This window comes from Embiotoca jacksoni, unplaced genomic scaffold, assembly GCF_022577435.1.
Source record: "Embiotoca jacksoni isolate LCO1_2020_lvr unplaced genomic scaffold, fEmbJac1.0.p SCAF_88, whole genome shotgun sequence".
Classification (NCBI taxonomy): domain Eukaryota; kingdom Metazoa; phylum Chordata; class Actinopteri; family Embiotocidae; genus Embiotoca; species Embiotoca jacksoni.
This window is the reverse complement of record NW_027185445.1, coordinates 250001-273207: the sequence shown is the minus strand read 5'-3', so window position 1 is coordinate 273207 and position 23207 is coordinate 250001. Positions and strand designations below refer to the sequence as shown.

At 44.3% G+C, this 23207-nt stretch overlaps 1 protein-coding gene across 1 annotated transcript in view; it reads left to right on the top strand.

Moving 5' to 3' along the window:
- Positions 1-23207, top strand: part of LOC138192515 (cadherin-6-like) — an 83316-nt gene that overhangs the window by 33722 nt on the left and 26387 nt on the right. Inside the window, exons 3-5 of the mRNA XM_069139956.1 lie at positions 8654-8948; positions 9027-9146; positions 10267-10440. Coding sequence (XP_068996057.1) covers positions 8654-8948; positions 9027-9146; positions 10267-10440 — 589 coding nt within the window. The remainder of the gene's footprint in view (positions 1-8653; positions 8949-9026; positions 9147-10266; positions 10441-23207) is intronic.

The window sequence follows — 23207 nt, the reverse complement described above, 5'->3', positions numbered from 1 at the left end:
CACCATACCATCATACCAGAACATCATTATATCATCATATTATCATACCATCATACCAGAACATCATTATATCATCATGTTATCATATCATCATATCATCATACCAGAACATCATTATATTATCATATCACCATACCATCATACCAGAACATCATTATATCATCATATTATCATATCATATCATCATATCATCATACCAGAACATCATTATGCCATCATATTATCATATCACCATACCAGAACATCATTATATCATCATACCAGAACATCATTATATCATCATACCAGAACATCATTATATCATCATATCATCATATTATCATATCGTCATACCATCATACCAGAACATCATCATATCATCATATCATCATACCAGAACATCATTATATCATCATATTATCATATCATCATACCAGAACATCATTATATCATCATATTATCATATCATCATACCAGAACATCATTATATCATCATATCATATTATAATATCATCATTCCAGAATATCATTATACCATCATATTATCATATCATACCAGAACATCATTATATCATCATATCATCATATTATCATACCAGAACATCATATTGTCAAAACAGAACATCATTACATCATCATATTATCACATCATCATATCCAAATATTATCATATCAGAACAAAGCTGTTCATAACTGGAGCTTGTTCCACACTGATCCTCTCACTGGGAGAGGAGTTAATGTGTGTACATTAAGTCAACCCTGTATATATATATATATATATATATATATATATATAGCTATATGGATATATCTAAATCGATATATACAGTGATGTGAAAAAGTGTTTGCCCCTTCCTGATTTCTTATTTTTTTGCATGTCTGTCACTTAAATGTTTCAGATCATCAAACAAATTTAAATATTAGTCAAAGATAACACAAGTAAACACAAAATGCAGTTTTTAAATGAAGGTTTTTATTATTAAGGGAGAAAAACAATCCAAACCCACATGGCCCTGTGTGAAAAAGTGTTTGCCTCCTCCTGTTAAAACATAACTTAACTGTAGTTTATCACCTGAGTTCAATTTCTCGAGCCACACCCAGGCCTGATTACTGACACACCTGTTCTCAATCAAGAAATCACTTCAATAGGACCTGCCTGACAAAGTGAAGTAGACCAGAAGATCCTCAAAAGATAGACATCATGCCGAGATCCAAAGAAATTCAGGAACAAATGAGAAAGAAAATAATTGAGATCTATCAGTCTGGAAAAGGTTCTAAAGCCATTTCTAAAGCTTTGGGACTCCAGAGAACCACAGTGAGAACCATTATCCACAAATGGAGAAAACATGGAACAGTGGTGAACCTTCCCAGGAGCGGCCGGCCGACCAAAATTACCCCGAGAGAGCAGAGACGACTCATCCGAGAGGTCACAAAAGACCCCACGACAACATCCAAAGAACTGCAGGCCTCACTTGCCTCAGTTCAGGTCAGTGTTCATGACTCCACCAGAAGAAAGAGACTCGGCAGAAATGGCTGCATGGCAGAGTTCCAAGACCAAAACCACCGCTGAGCAAAAAGAACATTAAGGCTCGTCTAATTTTTGCCAGAAAACATCTTGATGATCCCCGAGACTTTTGGGAAAATACTCTGTGGACTGACGAGACCAAAGTTGAACTTTTTGGAAGGTGTGTGTCCCGTTACATCTGGAGTAAAAGTCAGACGTGTCAGAGAACAGAGAACGTGTGTGTGTGTCTGTGTATTGTGTTTGTGTGTATTGTGTTTGTGTGTATTGTGTGTGTGTGTGTGTGTGTGTGTGTGTGTGTGTGTGTTTGTGTGTATTGTGTGTGTGTGTGTGTGTGTGTGTGTGTGTGTGTGTGTGTGTGTGTGTGTGTGTGTGTGTGTGTGTGATTCTCCTCTAACTGCTGCTGTGTTTAATATGGACGAGACTTAGTTATTGAGCCTTGGCCCGGTGCTGCGTGCTGATTGGTGGAGCTCTGCTGTGTGATGGGGAGCAAGATGCCAGGAGGTATTGTGCTGCTCGGTATGAAGCTGCTACCTGACAGCACAGAAACAAAATAAGCTTTGAAAAAAACAAGAGTTTGGTGTGATTGAAGTAAACAGAGCGAGGCGGCATCACCTCACTCTTCCTCCCTGCTGGGTGTCGGCTGCTCTGCAGGGGGTCTGCTGGCAGCCTCAGATACTGTGGAGGGACAGCCGTGTGCTTCACACACAGATTAACAGGGATGTGTTTAGAGGTATGTCATGGTTACACAAACATCCAGACAGGTTTGTACTGCGCAGGCATCTTCCATTACAGGATATTTATTAATATCCATCTGCAGTGGAGTATCTTTAAGATGCTGTCTGCTCCTCATCATCATCCGTCCACGAAGAAAATCTGACAACGAATGACAAACAGAACCAGCTCATCGTCCTGTGGACCAGACCCAAGTCCGGGAGACAAACGCAGTATTCAGAAAGGAAACTGAAGCTCTGCCCACATCTGTAAGCCTGTCAGTGCATCAACGATGTTCAAGTTATGTTCTGGAAAACAAGTACTACTTCTGAAAGACAAATACAGCATCTGGAACCCAAATACAACATAATCTTGAACAGAAGTGATACAACTGGAACACAAGTACAACATCTGGAAAACAAAAACAACATATGGAAGACAAGTACAACATATGGAACACAAGTAAAACATCTGGAACACAGAAACAACATCTGGAACACAAGTAGAACATATGGAACAAAAGTAGAACATCTGGAACCCAAATACAGTATCTGGAACACAAGTACAAGATCATCTGGAACACAAATACAACATCTGGAACACAAGTTCAACATCTGGAACACAAGAACAACATCTGGAACATAAGTACAACATCTGGAACACAACATCAACACTTTTTCCCGCAGAGCTTGGCGGCACCCTGTCCATCTTCTTCTGTTGTTTAATAGCGACTGACAGACAGCTTTCAGTGGCTTTACCGCCACCTTCTGACAGAGTAACGCATTACAACCAGATGCCAGAAAAAATGGAGTCAAGAAGAATTTGCTGCGATAACATCCAGTTGAGATCATGAGGAGGATCTCATGTTGTAGACTCTGGGTGTTAAACAGTGTGCTGCTATCTGAAGCAACACGTCGCACTGAGTCTTTGTCCTTCTTCTCTGCTGGTGGTTTGGTGTTTGGTCCTGAACGTTTTCAGCAGGGAGGGACTGTGAAGGACTCTGAGAGACAGCAGCATGGTGGAGACATGGTGGCAGAGACACACAACTGGGACAAATCAGGACTCCATAAAGCATCCTCTGCTCTGAAAATGTGCTGCGGTGAAATGTCCGCAGGCTTCGTCAGCTTGTGTTAGGTGAAAGCACGGAGGTGTTGGAGACTGACAGATCAAATCAGACCGAACACTGCTGGAGAGGAAAGGCAGCGAGGATCAAAAGGAGGAGAGGGAGGAAAATCCACTGAAAGAAGTGAAGAGACTGAGAAGGAAACGTTGCTCTGTGATGTGAAGAGTGCACACAGAGCAGGTGGTGTTGAAGGAAAGAGGAAGACAGGTAGAACAAAAGAACAAAAGCACAGGAATAAGGGAGCAGAAATGAGCTGTGAGGAGCACGAAGTGAAGAGTAGGAACACGGAGAGGGAGGAGATTTGAACCGACTTTCATCCACAGCAGCACTCAGAGTATCAGAGACCGTTCGGTAAATCGTGAAGATGTTCCATTCGTTTCATAATGAATAAAAGAGGCCTGAATAGTTCTGAGAGTAGAGCGTTAAAAACTGTAACAGAGCAGAACAGATTGTTAAACATGGCAACAGAATCAGATAGGAATCAGTCACTCCTTTATCTTTGTGCTTTTCTGCTGCAGTGTCAGCATATAGTAAATCATAATGTGGTGAATCTCTCAAGAGGGAAGCTGTGTGGGTCAAATATCCATAAAGAAGTTCTGTTAGTTTAAAACCTGACAGATCAAATCACTTTATCACTGACTGTTTCACACTTCATGCAGTGTCTCCCACAATATTCTGGTGTTGTGATGTTAGCAGACCTAAATTCACTGTGTGTGTGTGTTTCCAGCTGTTTCATCCAGCTGGGCACCGACCTCGGGTTCTTTTTTTATTGGACCATCCTTCAACCAATCAGCAATGACCACCAGACTCTGTGAATTTAAATTTCTGTCCGTCACCATCTTTGCTAGTTCGGAGCGAAGTGACCATATTTGGACGAGCTGGGGGAGGAGCCAGAGGTGGATCTGACCGATCTGATTGGAAACCTGACTGTACTACGTCCCGCCCACCGATAGCTGTAACCTGACTGCACCACAGGCCTGTCAATCAAACAGACACGCCCCCAAAAACAGGTCTTCTTGAATCTTCTTTTCTAATGAATGAGGGATTATTTTCAGATGGACCTCCAGAAAACTAATAAGAAGGAGTGACTTTAGCTAACAACACCGAGATAACTGATGGACACATTTTATTCACTTTGGATTTGATGAGAGAAGTTGAATGGGAGTCTATGGAGCCGGAGGCTTTTTGGAGCCGACCTCTAGTGGCACTCGCTGGTATTGCAGCTGAAGACACTTCTGGATCGGAACCATTTTACAGACCTGAAGCTACGAACACTTTTATAAACAGTCTGCGGACACTATGCATCTGCTGTTTGAGTGTTGTTGGAACTACTTAGCCACTGGTCTCTGATTGGTCCACCCTACATAGTGACTGACCTAGCGCTGATGCTAACAGAGTTTCTAGACTATCAGACTGAAGCTGTGAGTGATAAATGGTCGCAGCCAGGCTAGAGATATCCAACAGGTCAGAAAACCTGGAAGGGTGTTAAGAGTTTCAAAGTGGAGGGAAAAGGCTGCAACATGAGGCAAAACTGGACGATGCGAAAAGACAGTCATCATCATCATCATCATCATCAGTGCAGAACAGAGCTGTGTGGCCTCACTGACACACTGCTTCCTGTTCATACACCAGAACTCAGCTGATGAAGTGTGACCCCTCCCACCACTGTGTGTGTTTGTGTTTGTGTGTGTGTGTGTGTGTGTGTGTGTGTGTGTGTGTGTGTGTGTGTGTGTGTGTGTTTGTGTGTTTGTGTATTATCAGCAGAGAGCCAGGAAGACCCTGAGGAAACAAAAAGCTTGTTGGTGTCTTTGAAACCTGGTGCGAGTGAGGAAGAGTGTAATTATCCCCTCAGTCTCATCAGAGCAGCAGTCTGTTTCCAGTGGTTCCTCTTCCTCCAATCAGAGGTAATATTAAAGAAGTAGCAGCATTGTAAATTAATATAAAAATGCGAATACCAATTGACAACATTTAGCTCAACAAGCATTGATGGTTACTAAGGTAACCATTGGTGATACCACCACCAGCTGGAGGATGATGCTACCAGATCTTTACGTGGAGGATGTCCTGAAAACGGGCTGCAGTGCATCGGGTACTTTGTCTTGTTGTTATTAGTGTTGTGGCTGTCAGTACCTCCTGTAGCAGATAAGAGTGCAGCTGGACCTGGAGCAGCTCCATCCACCTCGACCCTCGCTTCTCTGTCACTCACATTTTCTACTGCTCTCTCTTCCGGTTTGTTTTCCATCTTTTGGGCTCTCGGGCGCTGAAATCAATGTGAACCCAATCAAAGGAACACTGATGCAGTATACCAAGGCCAGAACTAGTACCGATCAATGCACAGAGAGGTGAGGGGGAGCAGAACCTGCTGAGTGTTCGGTCCGATCACACACTGAGAGCAGGCGGGAGCTGAGTTCAGCTACATTTATTTTCATTCATTGTAAGAACATCGGTGGCTTCGGTATATCTCTGACCTTTCTGCCTCAGAGGAGCAGAACTTCTGTTGGACACAGATATTAGGTTCAAAAGAAAATCCTGTCTTTGACGACCCAGCAGAACTTTGATGGGCTGGATGGGCAGATTGTGACATTTTGTAGTAGAAGAAGAAGAAGCTGAGTCAGCACTCTTGTTTCCCATCAAGGCTGGTTTGTGTGAGTAGGGCGGAGAGCTCTGACGCTGGTTCTGGTTCTGATGAGAGTCTTTGCTGTTGGGGCAGAGCCTGTTCCTGTTTTTAAAAACCAGCTGCTGGTTTCTGAACATGTTAAGTCCTCGTATGAAGGAAACATGACGGCAGTGAAAAATGAACCAGAGCTGCTTGTTAAACTGCTGTCAGTCAGAACCAGAACCCCTCGGTCCTCTGACGGGTCGGGTCTCTTACTGCCCCAGAGGAGAGACACGTTGTTGTGATGATCACGCTCAGTGAGAATGAGGTGAAAGAAGAAGAAGATTTATGTAGCGACATCCGTATTTGAAGCATCGTCTGTTGTCATGGCTACAACTTTGTGTTCCACCAGAACCAGATTTATTGGAAGAATTCCTGTACAGTATCTGAAATGAAGATGAGCCGATCTGAACAGCTGATGGTGATGCTGGTTGAGCTGTTTTCACGGATCTTCTTGAGATGAAGTGCAGCAAACATCAGCACATAGAGGAAGCTGTGTTTTCACAGGGGAACTGTAGTAATACACTAATACTAATACTTACACTAATACTAATACTAATACTTACACTAATACTAATACTTACACTAATACTAATACTAATACTTACACTAATACTAATACTTATACTAATACTTACACTGATACTAACACTAATACTAATACTAACACTAATACTTACACTAAAACTAACACTAATACTTACACTAATACTAACACTAATGCTAATAATTACACTAATACTAACACTAATACTTACACTAATACTAACGCTAACACCGATACTTACACTAATACTAACACTAACACTAATACTTACACTAATACTAACACTAATGCTAATACTAACACTAATACTTACACTAATACTAACACTAACACTAATACTAATACTTACACTAATACTAACACTAATGCTAATACTAACACTAATACTTACACTAATACTAACACTAACACTAATACTAATACTTACACTAATACTAACACTAATGCTAATACTAACACTAATACTTACACTAATACTAACACTAACACTAATACTTACACGAATACTCATGTGAGATATAATCAGGCCCTTCCAGTGGAGAGCACACAGTACGAGAGCATCAAACACAGCAGGCAGGACACTTTATTGAACCTCACAGAAATCCATCCACAGCCAGTTCACACCTTCCACAGGTATATGGAGGAGAAGGGTTCTCACACACACACACACACTGCTAATCAAAGGTTGACCTAAACACCTGGCCTGAAGGAGTGAAGCTGGGATGGAGGGATGAAAGGTGGAGAGACAGACAGTCAGGTTTGAAAGCAGCAGCAGCCCAACTCCCTGCCGATCCGATGGATGTTTACTCCTTCAGGCGCAACACAAACTTTGTGCTGCTCGCTCTTCATCTCTGCCTTCACAAGATCCTTGTGTTTTTTTTTTTTTTTATCTCGGTCTGAGGATGACTCTTGCTCTTCGTCTCCGTGTTTCTCTGCTCTTCGTCTCCCCTGTCTTTTATAAACCTGTGCACCTGTCCATCTCCTCCCTCCATCCAGGGAGGGACTTTTTATAGAGAGGAGGAGGAGGAGGGAGTTTAAATATAAAAACACTGAAGTGAAGCTGAAAACAACAACAAACCTGTATAAGTAAGAGGGAACCTTGACGATCCAGAGACAACGAGGGGTATGCTGGGAGTTTTCTCATAATCAATATGAAAAAACAACAACCAAGAGTCAAATTTTTGTATTGAACAAGGGAAAAACAATGTAACCACAGATTGTTTATAAAAGTGTTTGTAGCTTCAGGTCTGTAAAACGGTTCCGATCCAGAAGTGCCTTCAGCTGCAATACCAGCGAGTGCCACTAGAGGTCGGCTCCAAAAAGCCTCCGGCTCCATAGACTCCCATTCAACTTCTCTCATCAAATCCAAAGTGAATAAAATGTGTCCATCAGTTATCTCGGTGTTGTTAGCTAAAGTCACTCCTTCTTATTAGTTTTCTGGAGGTCCATCTGAAAATAATCCCTCATTCATTAGAAAAGAAGATTCAAGAAGACCTGTTTTTGGGGGCGTGTCTGTTTGATTGACAGGCCTGTGGTGCAGTCAGGTTACAGCTATCGGTGGGCGGGACGTAGTATCCTCAGGTTTCCAATCAGATCGGTCAGATCCGCCGCTGGCTCCTCCCCCAGCTCGTCCAAATATGGTCACTTCCTGCTCCAAACCGCTCCGAACTATCAAAGATGGTGACGGACAGAATCTGAACTGGAGGATTCATAACGTTCACAAACCAACGGGTGCTGTAGTGACTGTTTGTGGCCTTCAGACCTTCACAACAGGACTGTGACAAGAGGGACAGATCATGGGATGAAAGGTTTTGAGGTCATAAAGGTTATTATAAAGTTTAACACACCTGTTTAACACATTGGTGACATTTTCTCATAAAACTGCGACTCCATTCCCAAAATCTCAGACTTTGTGGTCCGAAAACACGCAAACATAAAGTAGACTACACTCTGGTAGAAAACATGGTGGTGTGTGAAATATTCACAGTGAATGTTACTGGATGTGTTTGAATGATCTGTCGTTCTGTGACTTCATATTTCCTGTACATGTCAGATATATAAAACATGAACAGATGATGAACCCGGCTCTGTGCTGTGTGTCTCCGTCTGCAGCTCCAGTCAGACCAGGACCACGGTAACGGCCAGGTCAAGTACGTTCTCTCGGGGGAGGGGGCCGGCAGCGTCTTCGTCATCGACGAAAACAACGGCGACCTGCACGCCACCCGCCGCCTGGACCGCGAAGAAAAGTCCTTCTACATCCTCAAAGCCACGGTGGTGAACAAACGGACAGGTCAGAAACTGGAGCCGGAGACCGAGTTCACCGTCAAACTGCACGACATCAACGACAACGAGCCTCAGTTCAGCAAAGAGGTTTACACGGGCAGCGTGGCGGAGAGGTCCGACATCGGTGAGGACGCTGCTGTCGCTGTTGTTCTCTCGCTGCGTGCTCCGGGATGTTCCTCAGTAACACTCGTCCATCTTTCAGGTACGTCGGTCATGCAGGTGACAGCCACAGATGCCGATGACAGCATGTACGGGAGCAGCGCCAAGCTGGTGTACAGCATCAGTCAGGGACACCCCTACTTCTCCGTGGACCCCAACACAGGTGTGTGATGGTCCTGCAGTGTTTAGTTCTGTTCGAGGTCTGAATTCTTTCATAGCTAGGATCCGATGATCAGGACTTCTGTTGTCTTGTCAGATGCAACCCAAACTACAGAAAGCACCTGCAGCTTCTGTTTCCTCTCTGAAACGTGTGAATGAACCCACGAAGACGGTCAGAGTCCCGTCTGAACTCAAAGTGTGGCCTGAAGTGTTACAAACTTCCATCTGAGCTGAGAAATACAGGAAATATAGAAACTCCAGATCTCAGCAGGAACACAGCAGAGCGACTGGATCGAACTTACAGATGTCTGCCTTCATCCTCTGCATCTCTCCTCCAGGTTCACCTCCTTCAGGTCTGATCACATCGACAACAGGATGCTCTTCTTCTTGCCACCAACACGTCTGATTGAGAGCCAGAGTTAATAAACACACAGTATTACACCCTTCACCTTTCATATTTATGCAGCTACTACTCTGAATTAGAATATGGTAATATATTCTAACTTTAGATCTACTTCTTTCAAAGTAAAACCCAGTCAGGGCTGTGGGCACGTTGCTGCTGGCTGACCACCAGCAGTGAACCGTCTTCTCTGATAAACAAAGTGGAATATAAAGATATAAACGTGTGTCAGCGGAAGGAATCATTTAACTGGAATTCAATTAATACTAAGCAGTTTAACACTAGCTACGATGCTAACGATGCTAGCAGATGTTTGTCAGAGCGAACAAACTTATTGGTGTTTTTTTCCCCTGCTCCAACAGTGGACAAATGTGATTGGCTCCACCCACAAAGGTCAGCGCAGCTGGGGTCAAAGTTCAACACATTAGGACGTTGTGGTCGCATGTACACAGTTACCCTCAGACTGACCTGGTCTTCCAGATTAACTGGTTTTTTTTTTCATCCTTACCTGATGATTAGAAATCCCACTTAAGACATGTCGGATTTCATCTGCAGAACAAGCGACATGCTGCGCATTGATTGGTCGGTTTGTTTGACCTGTTTTAGAGGAGAAAGTCTTTTATAGTCTGAATACATTATATTGGAAAGAGACAGTCCTGTTGTTCTGTGAATTGAAGGAAGTTCATGGTGAATTTAAACAGAAGCCCGTGTTGTTTTTGCCCAGGCGTGATCCGGACGGCCCTGGGTCCTGGTGACATGGACCGTGAGCAGAGGGAGCACTACCAGGTGGTGATCGAAGCCAAAGACATGGCGGGACAGAGAGGAGGGCTGACCGGGACCACCGTGGTGAACATCTCCCTCACTGACGTCAACGACAACCCGCCGCGCTTCACTCAGAGTGAGACACCAACACACACTGCACACCAACACACACTGAAACACACAGTGCACACCAACACACACTGCACACCAACACACTGCACACCAACACACACTGCACACCAACACACACTGAAACACACAGTGCACACCAACACACACTGCACACCAACACACTGCACACCAACACACACTGCACACCAACACACACTGAAACACACAGTGCACACCAACACACACTGCACACCAACACAGTGCACACCAACACACACTGCACACCAACACACACTGCACACCATCACACACTACAGACCAACACACACTGCACACACTGCACACCAACACACACTGCACACCAACACACTGCACACCAACACACACTGCACACACTGCACACCAACACACACTGCATACCAACACACACTACAGACCAACACACACTGCACTCCAACAAACACTGCACACCAACACACACTGCACACCAACACACACTGAAACACACACTGCAGACCAACACACACTGCACACCAACACACACTGAAACACACACTGCAGACCAACACACACTGCACACCAACACACACTGAAACACACACTGCACACCAACACATACTGCACACCAACACACACTGCACACCAACACACTACAGACCAACACGCACTACAGATCAACAAACACTGCAACACACATTGCAGACCAACACACACTGCAACACACACTGCAGACCAACACACACTGCACACCAACACACTACAGACCAACACTCACTGAAACACACACTACAGACCAACAAACACTGCAACACACATTGCAGACCAACACACACTGCAACACACACTGCAACACACACTGCAGACCAACACACACTGCACACCAACACACTACAGACCAACACTCACTGAAACACACACTACAGACCAACAAACACTGCAACACACATTGCAGACCAACACACACTGCAGCACACACTGCAACACACACTGCAGACCAACACACACTGCAGACCAACACACACCGCACACCAACACACACTGCACACCAACACACACTGCACACCAACACACTGCACACCAACACACACTGCATACCAACACACACTACAGACCAACACACATTGCACTCCAACAAACACTGCACACCAACACACACTGCACACCAACACACACTGAAACACACACTGCAGACCAACACACACTGCACACCAACACACACTGAAACACACACTGCACACCAACACATACTGCAGACCAACACACACTGCAGACCAACAAACACTGCACACCAACACACTGCAGACCAACACACACTGCACACCAACACACTACAGACCAACACTCACTGAAACACACACTACAGACCAACAAACACTGCAACACACGTTGCAGACCAACACACACTGCAACACACACTGCAACACACACTGCAGACCAACACACACTGCAGACCAACACATACCGCACACCAACACACACTGCACACCAACACACACTGCACACCAACACACTACAGACCAACACGCACTACAGACCAACAAACACTGCAACACACATTGCAGACCAACACACACTGCAACACACACTGCAGACCAACACACACTGCACACCAACACACACTGCACACCAACACACACTGCAGACCAACATACACTGCAGACCAACACACACTGCACACCAACACACTACAGACCAACACACACTACAGACCAACAAACACTGCACACCAACACACTGCACACCAACACACACTGCAGACCAACATACACTGCAGACCAACACACACTGCACCCCAACACACTACAGACCAACACGCAATACAGACCAACAAACACTGCAACACACACTGCAACACACACTGCAGACCAACACACACTGCACACCAACACACTACAGACCAACACTCACTGAAACACACACTACAGACCAACAAACACTGCAACACACATTGCAGACCAACACACACTGCAACACACACTGCAGACCAACACACACTGCACACCAACACACACTGAAACACACACTGCACACCAACACACACTGCACACCAACACACTGCACACCAACACACACTGCACACCAACACACACTGCACACCAACACACTGCACACCAACACACACACTGCACACCAACACACACTGCAACACACACTGCAGACCAACACACACTGCACTCCAACAAACACTGCACACCAACACACTACAGACCAACACGCACTACAGATCAACAAACACTGCAACACACATTGCAGACCAACACACACTGCAACACACACTGCAGACCAACACACACTGAAACACACACCGCACACCAACACACACTACAGACCAACACATACTGCACACCAACATACACTGCAGACCAACATACACTGCAGACCAACACACACTGCACACCAATACACTACAGACCAACACACACTACAGACCAACAAACACTGCAACACACATTGCAGACCAACACACACTGCAACACACACTGCAGACCAACACACACTGCACACCAACACACTACAGACCAAGACTCACTGAAACACACACTACAGACCAACAAACACTGCACACCAACACACTACAGACCAACACTCACTGAAACACACACTACAGACCAACAAACACTGCAACACACATTGCAGACCAACACACACTGAAACACACACTACAGACCAACAAACACTGCAACACACATTGCAGACCAACACACACTGCAACACACACTGCAGACCAACACACACTGCACACCAACACACACTGAAACACACACTGCACACCAACACACACTGCACACCAACACACTGCACACCAACACACACTGCACACCAACACACACTGCACACCATCACACATTGCAGACCAACACACACTGCACACACTGCACACCAACACACACTGCACACCAACACACTGCACACCAACACACACTGCACACCAACACACACTGCACACCAACACACACTGCAACACACACTGCAGACCAACACACACTGCACTCCAACAAACACTGCACACCAACACACTACAGACCAACACGCACTACAGATCAACAAACACTGCAACACACACTGCACACCAACACACTACAGACCAACACACTACAGACCAACAAACACTGCAACACACATTGCAGACCAACACACACTGCAACACACACTGCAGACCAACACACACTGCACACCAACACACTACAGACCAAGACTCACTGAAACACACACTACAGACCAACAAACACTGCACACCAACACACACTGCATACCAACACACACTGCAACACACACTGCAGACCAACACACACTGCACACCAACACACATTACAACACAGACTGAAATACACACTGCAGACCAACACTCACTGCACACCAACACGCACTGTAACACCCATTGCAACACACACTGCAAAACACCTTGCGACAGACACTGCAGACCAACACACGTTGCAACACATACTGCAGACCAACACACTCTACAACACGCACTACAACACATATCGCAACACACTGCACACCAACACATAATGCAGACCAACACACACTGCACACTGAACACACACTGCAGACCAACACACACTGAGCACCCACTGCAGACCAACACACATTGCAACACATACTGCAGACCAACACACTCCACAACACGCACTACAACACATACTGCAACACACACTGCAGACCAACACTGACTGCAGACCAACACACTGCACATCAACACACACTGCACACCAACACACACTACAACACACACTGCAACACACACCGCAGACCAACACACAGCTGATCTGAGTCGGGATGCTGAAGTTTGGGAAACAGTTTGATGGGTAATGGCCCACAAACATCCCATCATCTTTACAGCTGTTGATAGACCGAGTAACGTTGTTCAGTTGGATGGAGGGAGGCATGTCACCTTGATGTAGATCCGCAGGGTCACCACAAAGGTCACAGATGTCACGGTGGGGGGCAGCAGTGGCAGCTCAAGAGCGTTCAGAGTTAATGATGGTTCAACTTGCACTGTGTCTCCATGGCAACCACAGTAACTACACTGAGGAAAACAACTGTTTTCACTGGTGTCTTCATGATACATCTCGTCAACAACAGTAAAAAAAAACATCATGTCAAAGAAGAGAAGTGATTATAGAGAGTCTTCCTCTTTGTACACCATGTTGTGGTTTAGAACGTGTGCCGACCGTTCTCTGTTTTAACATCACATCTAGCGACTGGACTTGGTGGGTGGTGACATGTTGATGTTGAGTACAAAGTGTTGGAGGTCAACTGGGCTAACTATTAACCATGACAAGGTTAAAGGCTGAGGGTTAGTTAGGGTTGGTTAGTTTGAAAGGCTGAGGGTTATTTAGTTTGAAAGGCTGAGGGTTAGTTAGTCAGGGTTAGTTAGTATGAAAGGCTGAGGGTTGGTTAGTGTTGGTTAGTTTGAAAGGCTTTTTCAAACTAACTGCAACACACGCTGCAGACCAACCCTAGTTAGTTTGAAAGGCTTGAGGGTTAGTTAGGGTTGGTTAGTTTGAAAGACTGAGGGTTAGTTAGGGTTGGTTAGTTTTAAAGGGTTAGTTAGGGTTAGTTAGTTTGAAAGGCTGAGGGTTAGTTAGTTTGAAAAGAAACCAAGATTTCCAAGAAGCAGAGTTTGTGTGTTCTGCAGCTTCCTGCTGAGCCGGCTGGAATGATGGACCCCAACATGCCAATCACAGAACAAACTCATCACTACAGCGTTCAGCATGAACTGCTGCTGTTGACTTCTTGTCCTCAGTCTTATTCCTCCCAGTCCTGCTGTGGATCAGTAAATGATTGTACCCAGCTGACATGCCAGAGGCCAAAAATAGCTGCACTCCAGACGTAGCAGCACACTTAATGAAGTGTCTAACTGAGTGTGTTACTCATGGTGTCCATCACAGCAGCAGCGCTCACTCCCAGCACGTCCATCGTCTGCCAGCCGGCCTGCCTGCAACACAACTCAAACACTTTGTTTTTGGAAAATTATTCCACCGGCTGTGTTGGACCTTCCAGGGGAATTATCCAACTAACATGAATTCTTCCCGAAAGCCTTCTTAATTAATTAAATTTAATGAATCCTTAATGTCTTGAAGAGTTACTGTAAACATGTGAGCTTTGTACCAAGAAGCACAAACTCTCTCCAGACCGCCGTGGATTAAACAACTGCAGCGTCTCTCTGTGATACCATCATCTGTCCTCAGCTTCAGGCTGCAACCAGCGGGTATTTATTGTTTCAGCTGCATTTCACTGTTCAAAATAATCTGCATCATGTCGTCTCTGAAATGTCAGGATATAGAAATAGAAATGAGTTGTTCCATCTAACCAACAGTCCATATTCAGCTCAGAGAAAAGTAGAAAATCTTCACATTAATGAGGATGGAAGGAGCAAAAGGAAGTTCTCTCTAAACGTCTAACCAGACGTTACCTCAGATGGGACTTTGTAAAGTTCTGTAACTTTTTGTGACTGTTTAAAAAACTGTTCAGTGACATCTAGTGGTGAGGGTGCACATTACAGGTTATCAACTGAGACACGAAACCTGCAAAAACTGTGAAAGTCCCCTTGTCGAGTAGTGTTTGGTTTGTCCCTTCTGGGCTTCTGTAGAAACATGGTGGCTCAGGAGAAGAGACCTGCTCCCTTTGCACAACTCCATTTGTTGAAACTCAGAAATGTTATTATTTTATCAAAACTACATGCTGATTTTGAATTTTATGTCAGCGACACGTCTCTATAAAGTTGGGACAGGGTCATGTTTACCACTGTGCTGCATCACCGTTTTAACAACACTCTGTAAGCGTTTGGAAACTGAGGAGACCCGTTTCTGGAGTTTTGAAAGTGAAATGTGGTCCCAACTTGTTTTTGGAAACAGGGTTGTAGATGGAGGGGTCATTTTAATTGTAATGACAACACAACGGCATGATTATGAATATTATATTCAATTTCTGCCACTTAATGATGCAAAAAATAACGTCGGGGGATTCACAACCCGTGAAGCCGGCGTGGCCCCTGAAGGGAACCCTCTCAAAGGGGAACGCCAGCAGCTCGTGTTATGTTCCCAGGCAGTTTGAGAACATCAAAAAGAAAAGTCCAAGTCAGAGCAGCAGAGACGACTTACCTCCTATTTTAATACCTACTGGAGGTCGAGCTACAAAAACACTGGCTTCTACATTTCCCATAATGCAGCTTGATAGCATCATTCATTACTCTGTTCAGTAAATGCCCCTAGTTTATACTGCAGGGTCGGAGCTGAGATCACCCCGATGATATTTATCGTGCAGGATTTTACAAGGATCAGTCGTGATCTGTTTCAGTCAGCCTGCCGGGTGAGAGCATTAGGGGAGGAAGGAAACAAATCTGTTGAATACCAATTTGGTCTCTGATTCCCATGGCAACAGACACCCCACTATTATAAATATATAATAAATAAATATAAATATAAACACATTAATGGTTACAGAATAGTTCCTAGATTAGAGCTGGTCTGCAGCGGGAGAGCAGATTAGCCCTGTAATCTACAGGCCTTTCTCAGCGGAGGTTTTAGAGGGAGCAGGTGTAATGGACGCTTGTTCAATGAGCTATCTCATCCAATAATAAGATAAAACATGTGGTTGTCAGCAAAGCAGCATGTTAACAGAGAAACGTCACGTTATACTGAACCACCTGATTTCTACAAGTCGTTTTTAAAGGGCCAATTTAGCAAAAAACGAAGCGCCAGAGGTACCATGAGGCTGGTTTTGGTTGGTTCATCAGAATATAATAATCATATATTAATCCAGTGTGCTCTCAGTGGGACTACTTTTATCTGAGATGTGTGTATAAAAACTGACAGAATAATATTTTAAGTATCCGGAGCAACATGTTCTCTGAAAACATGCTGCTGAATATTTTAAATGTGACATGTCAGTGCTGTGAGGCCAGAGTCCGCATCCCCGTGTCCCTGTATCCATGTGTCCCCGTGTCCCCATGTCCCCGCGTCGTTGCGTGTAAACCAGAACGTGTAACCTGAAGTGACGAACTCCTTCCAGCTGCTCTGCATTTTGAACTCCTCCTGGTCTCTTTGGTTTTAATACTTTATGACTTCACTTGGTGTTCTGCTCACATGATGTGTTTACATGACATATTAATCATATTTGTCCAATCAGTGAACTGACACAGTGACCTGAGCAGGTTACAGAACCAGATGCTTCCTGACTCTCATCAGGTTATTATCAGGGTGTGTAGTTTGTTCTGCACTTGAAGGTAACACAATAAATACACAATGCAAAGACACTAGGAGGGATTAAGATTTCAGTTGTGCCCTGGGACCGTCATGTGTCCACAGACCTGAATGTGTTTCCACGGCGATGAGTGAAGTAGTAGATTGTGCATCTATAGACATGTATGACCTCATAGTAAGGAGTGTGTATGGGGGGGAGGGGGAGTGTGAGGAGGAGGAGTAAAGTGCAGTGTGGTCCATCAGTCTGTCTCTGAACTGACATGCAGGAACCTCCCCCTTCCTCCCCCACTTCCCCGACTCTGGCCTGCTCAATCCATCTCCTCATCTTCTAATTGTTTTTCCCTCTCTCACTCCGTTCCTGTCTCCTCCAATCACAGTCTGCATACCCCCCCTCCCCCACACACACACACACACACACACACATTCACCCAGTGTTTCCGTCTCCATGCAGGGTGCAAACAGCATCACCCGAGGACCTTCTCAGCAGAGTGTGTGTGGCATTATGGTTCTGTTTAAGTCAGACATGTATGCAGGTGTGTGTGTGTCAATATGAAGACCCTACACACTGCATGTTTCATGTCTGCTCACCTCAATCTTCAGGACAGGAAGTGGTCATCATAGCAGTGGATCACACACACACAGCTACACACACCTCAGTCCAAACTTGTCAATTCATTTCACTTCACAGCAGGAGTTCAATCAGAGCTGTCAGAGCCGAGAGGCACCACAATCTCCACCCAGCCAGAAAGAGGCCTGAGTGCAGATTAAATCTGCTGCTCCTCTCCAGCTCGGGGCTCTTCAGGCTTTCAGCTGGCTCCCACTCGTTTGTCAGGACTCTTCAGTGTTCAGCTGAGGGATACGGACTCAAACACACCAGCAGGAGGGGAGAAGAAGAAAAGGTGCTCTCTGTGGCTCCGACACAATTTACCAGATCTGTGAAATCTTAAAAAGCCTTGAGAGGAGAAATTTTAAAAAGCTTGACTTGAACAGTGTTTACGTGGTGTGGTAGTGATTTATACAATTCATGTTCTTTAGTGCCACATAGTGGTCACAGGAAGTGATAAACAATAACACCGCACAGGATACAACACCTAAAAACTTGAGTGCATGAAAAGACAAAGCAGCCTTAATCAGTTCTGAGTCTCATTTCTGACATTTCTGTAATCGATCACACCATTTAGAAACGATGTCAGAAGGAGTTAGTTTAGATGATCTTTGGATGTCTTCATGTCAATCACCTCGACTGGTTCACCGTATTAATCAAAGATATCTGAACACATCAACTTTTATATATTTATATTTTTCAACAGTGAGTGTACATATAGATCTCATTGCTTTCTTCTTGCCTCCTTCTAAAAGTATTAGTGTCTCCTGGTTGAAACCTGGACCTCTGAGGGGGGCGGAGTCACAGGTTACACTTTGTGTTCTTGGACCGTCTCACATTTCCAGTGATTCTCCTACAACAAGGTTCTCCCGTTGGTCTTTTTATTTCTGCTGAGTCGGGCCTGAGGCTTCTTCTGATCCAGAACCACCTTCATGTGTTTCCATCCTGCTCAGCGGAGCACCAGAGAACTATGCGTGTCTCATCTTGTCACGGGAGTTCAGGACAGGATCCAAGATCAACCACAAGACAGAGATCTGGTACAGAACAGACTTTATTTTACAACTGATAATTCCGAGGCAGGCTTGTCCAAGCCAGTAGGTGTACGCGTCCACGCGCTCCACACGGGGTTGCATGGGTTCGGACCGAACCGCACGGTAGAGGACAGGTCGAGTGTTCTGTTGGTTGAGTGGCTCTGTGGACCGACGAAGGACAGCTGGACACAGTGGAACTCCATGAGCTCGGGTAGTTCACCAAACGACACAACCTGGCAGCTGCCACACTAGTTGGAACTAGAGAGGTGGTAGACAGGAGAGAGGTCAGAACTGAGAACGTCAGGACGGAAAACTTAGTGACAGATGTACCGGGGTACCAGGCTGAGCAGACTGTACAGACCGACAACCCAAGACGCAGGACCAGGGTTGATATACTAACCAGATGGTGATCAGCTGGATTGTCAGCAGCTGTGCAGGCTGATTGGGGGCGTGGCCATGGGAGGTGTCTGGGGACGGGAGGTGGAGAGACAGACCAAAACACCAAGCACATGGCAAACAACAACAAACAGGGGAATGACAGAACACAGGAGAGGAGATCAGAGGAAACAAAGGACAAAACACAACGGGTCAGACAGGGGTCCTGACACATCTAAAGCTTCTTCTACTCGACTAGTAGCTGTGACTTCAAACCAACAGGTTACTACTCATCACACATTCAGGCGACCACGAGATGTTTCTTGGCGACTGAAATATTGTATATTATATATATTATATGTATATAATACTTGGAGGAAACCCCAGTACCTCGGTTGTACAGCGCACTAGTACTCCTTGAAATTAGTGAGTGCTAGGGCTCCTTTTTTGTACTGATTTAAATGTTTTGTAGAAAACCATGCGGCCCAGATGAACCTTTAAACCCGCGCTGTAAACTGGGAGCCGTAGCAGCATGCTCGTTTTAACCACCTCCACATGTGCTGCGCTAACATCAACCGCTGTGGCACATCTTCTTGGATTGTGTTGTGTTGCCTTGTTGTGGTTTAATTCATATGTTTAATTTAAATCCTGAGAATGAGAAAGAATGAGAATTGATTCTGGATCCGACTTTCTTCTGTCTGAACACCTTCTGTGTAGCTCTCACAAAGTAACTGAGTTTTTGTTGTGTTGTTCAGAGTTTTTAACCTGCCATCTGTCCAAAGTCCTCCAGGATGGTCTGGGAAACATTGGAGATATACACTGACATCATCAGTAAGAAGCCCTGCTATATCTTCTTTATTAATTCCTCTCAACTCCAGGTTTGTCAGACAACATCCCTGACTAGTGTGTCTGCAACTTCCAGCTGCCTGTAAGATGTCATTGATCTGTGTTCTAGCTGCCGGGCCTTTATGGAGAGTTTGTGTACACCCGATCGATTATTCAAATTCAGCCTCTTAAGCACGCAGAGAAAAGAGCCACAAACCTCTCTGAGACCAACCAGCTGCACTTGTTAACCACATGCAGGATCCTCTGATATGCTCTCTTTTATAAATCCTGTCTCACAGTGATAATCATAGTTATCCACCACCATCGTATATGTCTAACATATCCAATATAGTTTTTGAGCTTCACTGCAATAAGACTGTACAATAACTCACCTCTGGCAAAATCCATCGCACAACAATAACACAAAAAAAAAAAAAAAAAAAAAAATTTGCACTATTGTTTAGTTAGTTTTAATTTAATTTAATTTAATTATTATATTTTATTTTATTCTATTTATTGTATATACTGTGCATTTTTGTATTTAATATTTTTTACTGTTATTGTATTGCTTTCCTGTATCTATAAATGCTGCTGTAGTGAAAAAAAAGTCCCCTTGGGGATTAATAAAGTAACTATCTATCTATCTATCTGTCTATCTGTCTGTCTATCTATCTATCTGTCTATCTATCTATCTGTCTGTCTGTCTGTCTGTCTGTCTGTCTGTCTGTCTGTCTGTCTGTCTATCTATCTATCTAATTCACTAATATCTTCTTTTTGTTCAAAATAAGTTGGTAAGAAAAGTCAGATTCATGACGTGTTCTTATACTGATGAATCTGTCGGTCCTCGTTCATTGTGCCAGTTGTTCTAATAAACGAGTTTATAAATTGGGGTCCATATATGTCCATAAAGAACATGAGACTGCAGGGACACACCGAATCACAGGCAGTGGGAGTGAAGAGACAAGTGGAGACAAATAGTATTTCAACTTATGTCCATTCAGACTAAAACACGTCACCAGTTTCGAATTTACTTCATTATTTATTTAACTTTAATCATTTTCAATAAAAAAAAATACTTTATTTATATAATATTTACTTTGTATTGACATTTAATCTGAACTGCTTCTAAAATCTGTCATTTGTTTGTTGTTTGGCATCGTTGGGTTGATTTGGTTCAATTTGATCGGTTTGGTTTTGTTTGGGTTGGGTGGGGTGGGGTGGGGTTGGGTTGTATTGGGTTGTATTGTGTTGTGTTGGGTTGGGTTGTATTGGGTTGGGTGGGGTGTGGTGTGGTTGGATTGTATTTTCTTTGGTAGGGTTGGGTTGGGTTGGCTGTGTTTTATGGTTTTGGTTAAGTAGTGTGATGAGGTTTGGTTGGTTAGTTTGGTTTTACAGTTTGTTTAGTTGCTCGTCAGTTGGTTTGGCTTCAGTTTCAGGTCCAACGCAGGACAGTCAGTCAGTAGGACAGCTTCACACACACAGACACACAAACGCACTTACTGTTTACATCCCTCTGACACCACTGTTTAATGTTTACACCCTCTGACACCACTGTTTAATGTTTACACCCTCTGACACCACTGTTTACTGTTTACATCCCTCTGACATCACTGTTTACTGTTTACATCCCTCTGACACCACTGTTTACTGTTTACATCCCTCTGACATCACTGTTTACTGTTTACATCCCTCTGACATCACTGTTTACTGTTTACATCCCTCTGACACCACTGTTTACTGTTTACATCCCTCTGACATCACTGTTTACTGTTTACACCCTCTGACACCACTGTTTACTGTTTACATCCCTCTGACATCAATGTTTACTGTTTACATCCCTCTGACATCACTGTTTACTGTTTACACCCTCTGACACCACTGTTTACTGTTTACATCCCTCTGACATCACTGTTTACTGTTTACACCCTCTGACACCACTGTTTACTGTTTACATCCCTCTGACACCACTGTTTACTGTTTACATCCCTCTGACACCACTGTTTACTGTTTACATCCCTCTGACACCACTGTTTACTGTTTACATCCCTCTGACATCACTGTTTACTGTTTACACCCTCTGACACCACTGTTTACTGTTTACACCCTCTGACACCACTGTTTACTGTTTACATCCCTCTGACACCACTGTTTACTGTTTACATCCCTCTGACACCACTGTTTACTGTTTACATCCCTCTGACACCACTGTTTACTGTTTACATCCCTCTGACACCACTGTTTACTGTTTACATCCCTCTGACATCAATGTTTACTGTTTACACCCTCTGACACCACTGTTTACTGTTTACATCCCTCTGACATCAATGTTTACTGTTTACATCCCTCTGACATCACTGTTTACTGTTTACACCCTCTGACACCACTGTTTACTGTTTACATCCCTCTGACATCACTGTTTACTGTTTACACCCTCTGACACCACTGTTTACTGTTTACATCCCTCTGACACCACTGTTTACTGTTTACATCCCTCTGACACCACTGTTTAATGTTTACATCCCTCTGACACCACTGTTTACTGTTTACATCCCTCTGACATCACTGTTTACTGTTTACACCGTCTGACACCACTGTTTACTGTTTACACCGTCTGACACCACTGTTTACTGTTTACATCCCTCTGACACCACTGTTTACTGTTTACATCCCTCTGACACCACTGTTTAATGTTTACACCCTCTGACATCACTGTTTACTGTTTACATCCCTCTGACACCACTGTTTACTG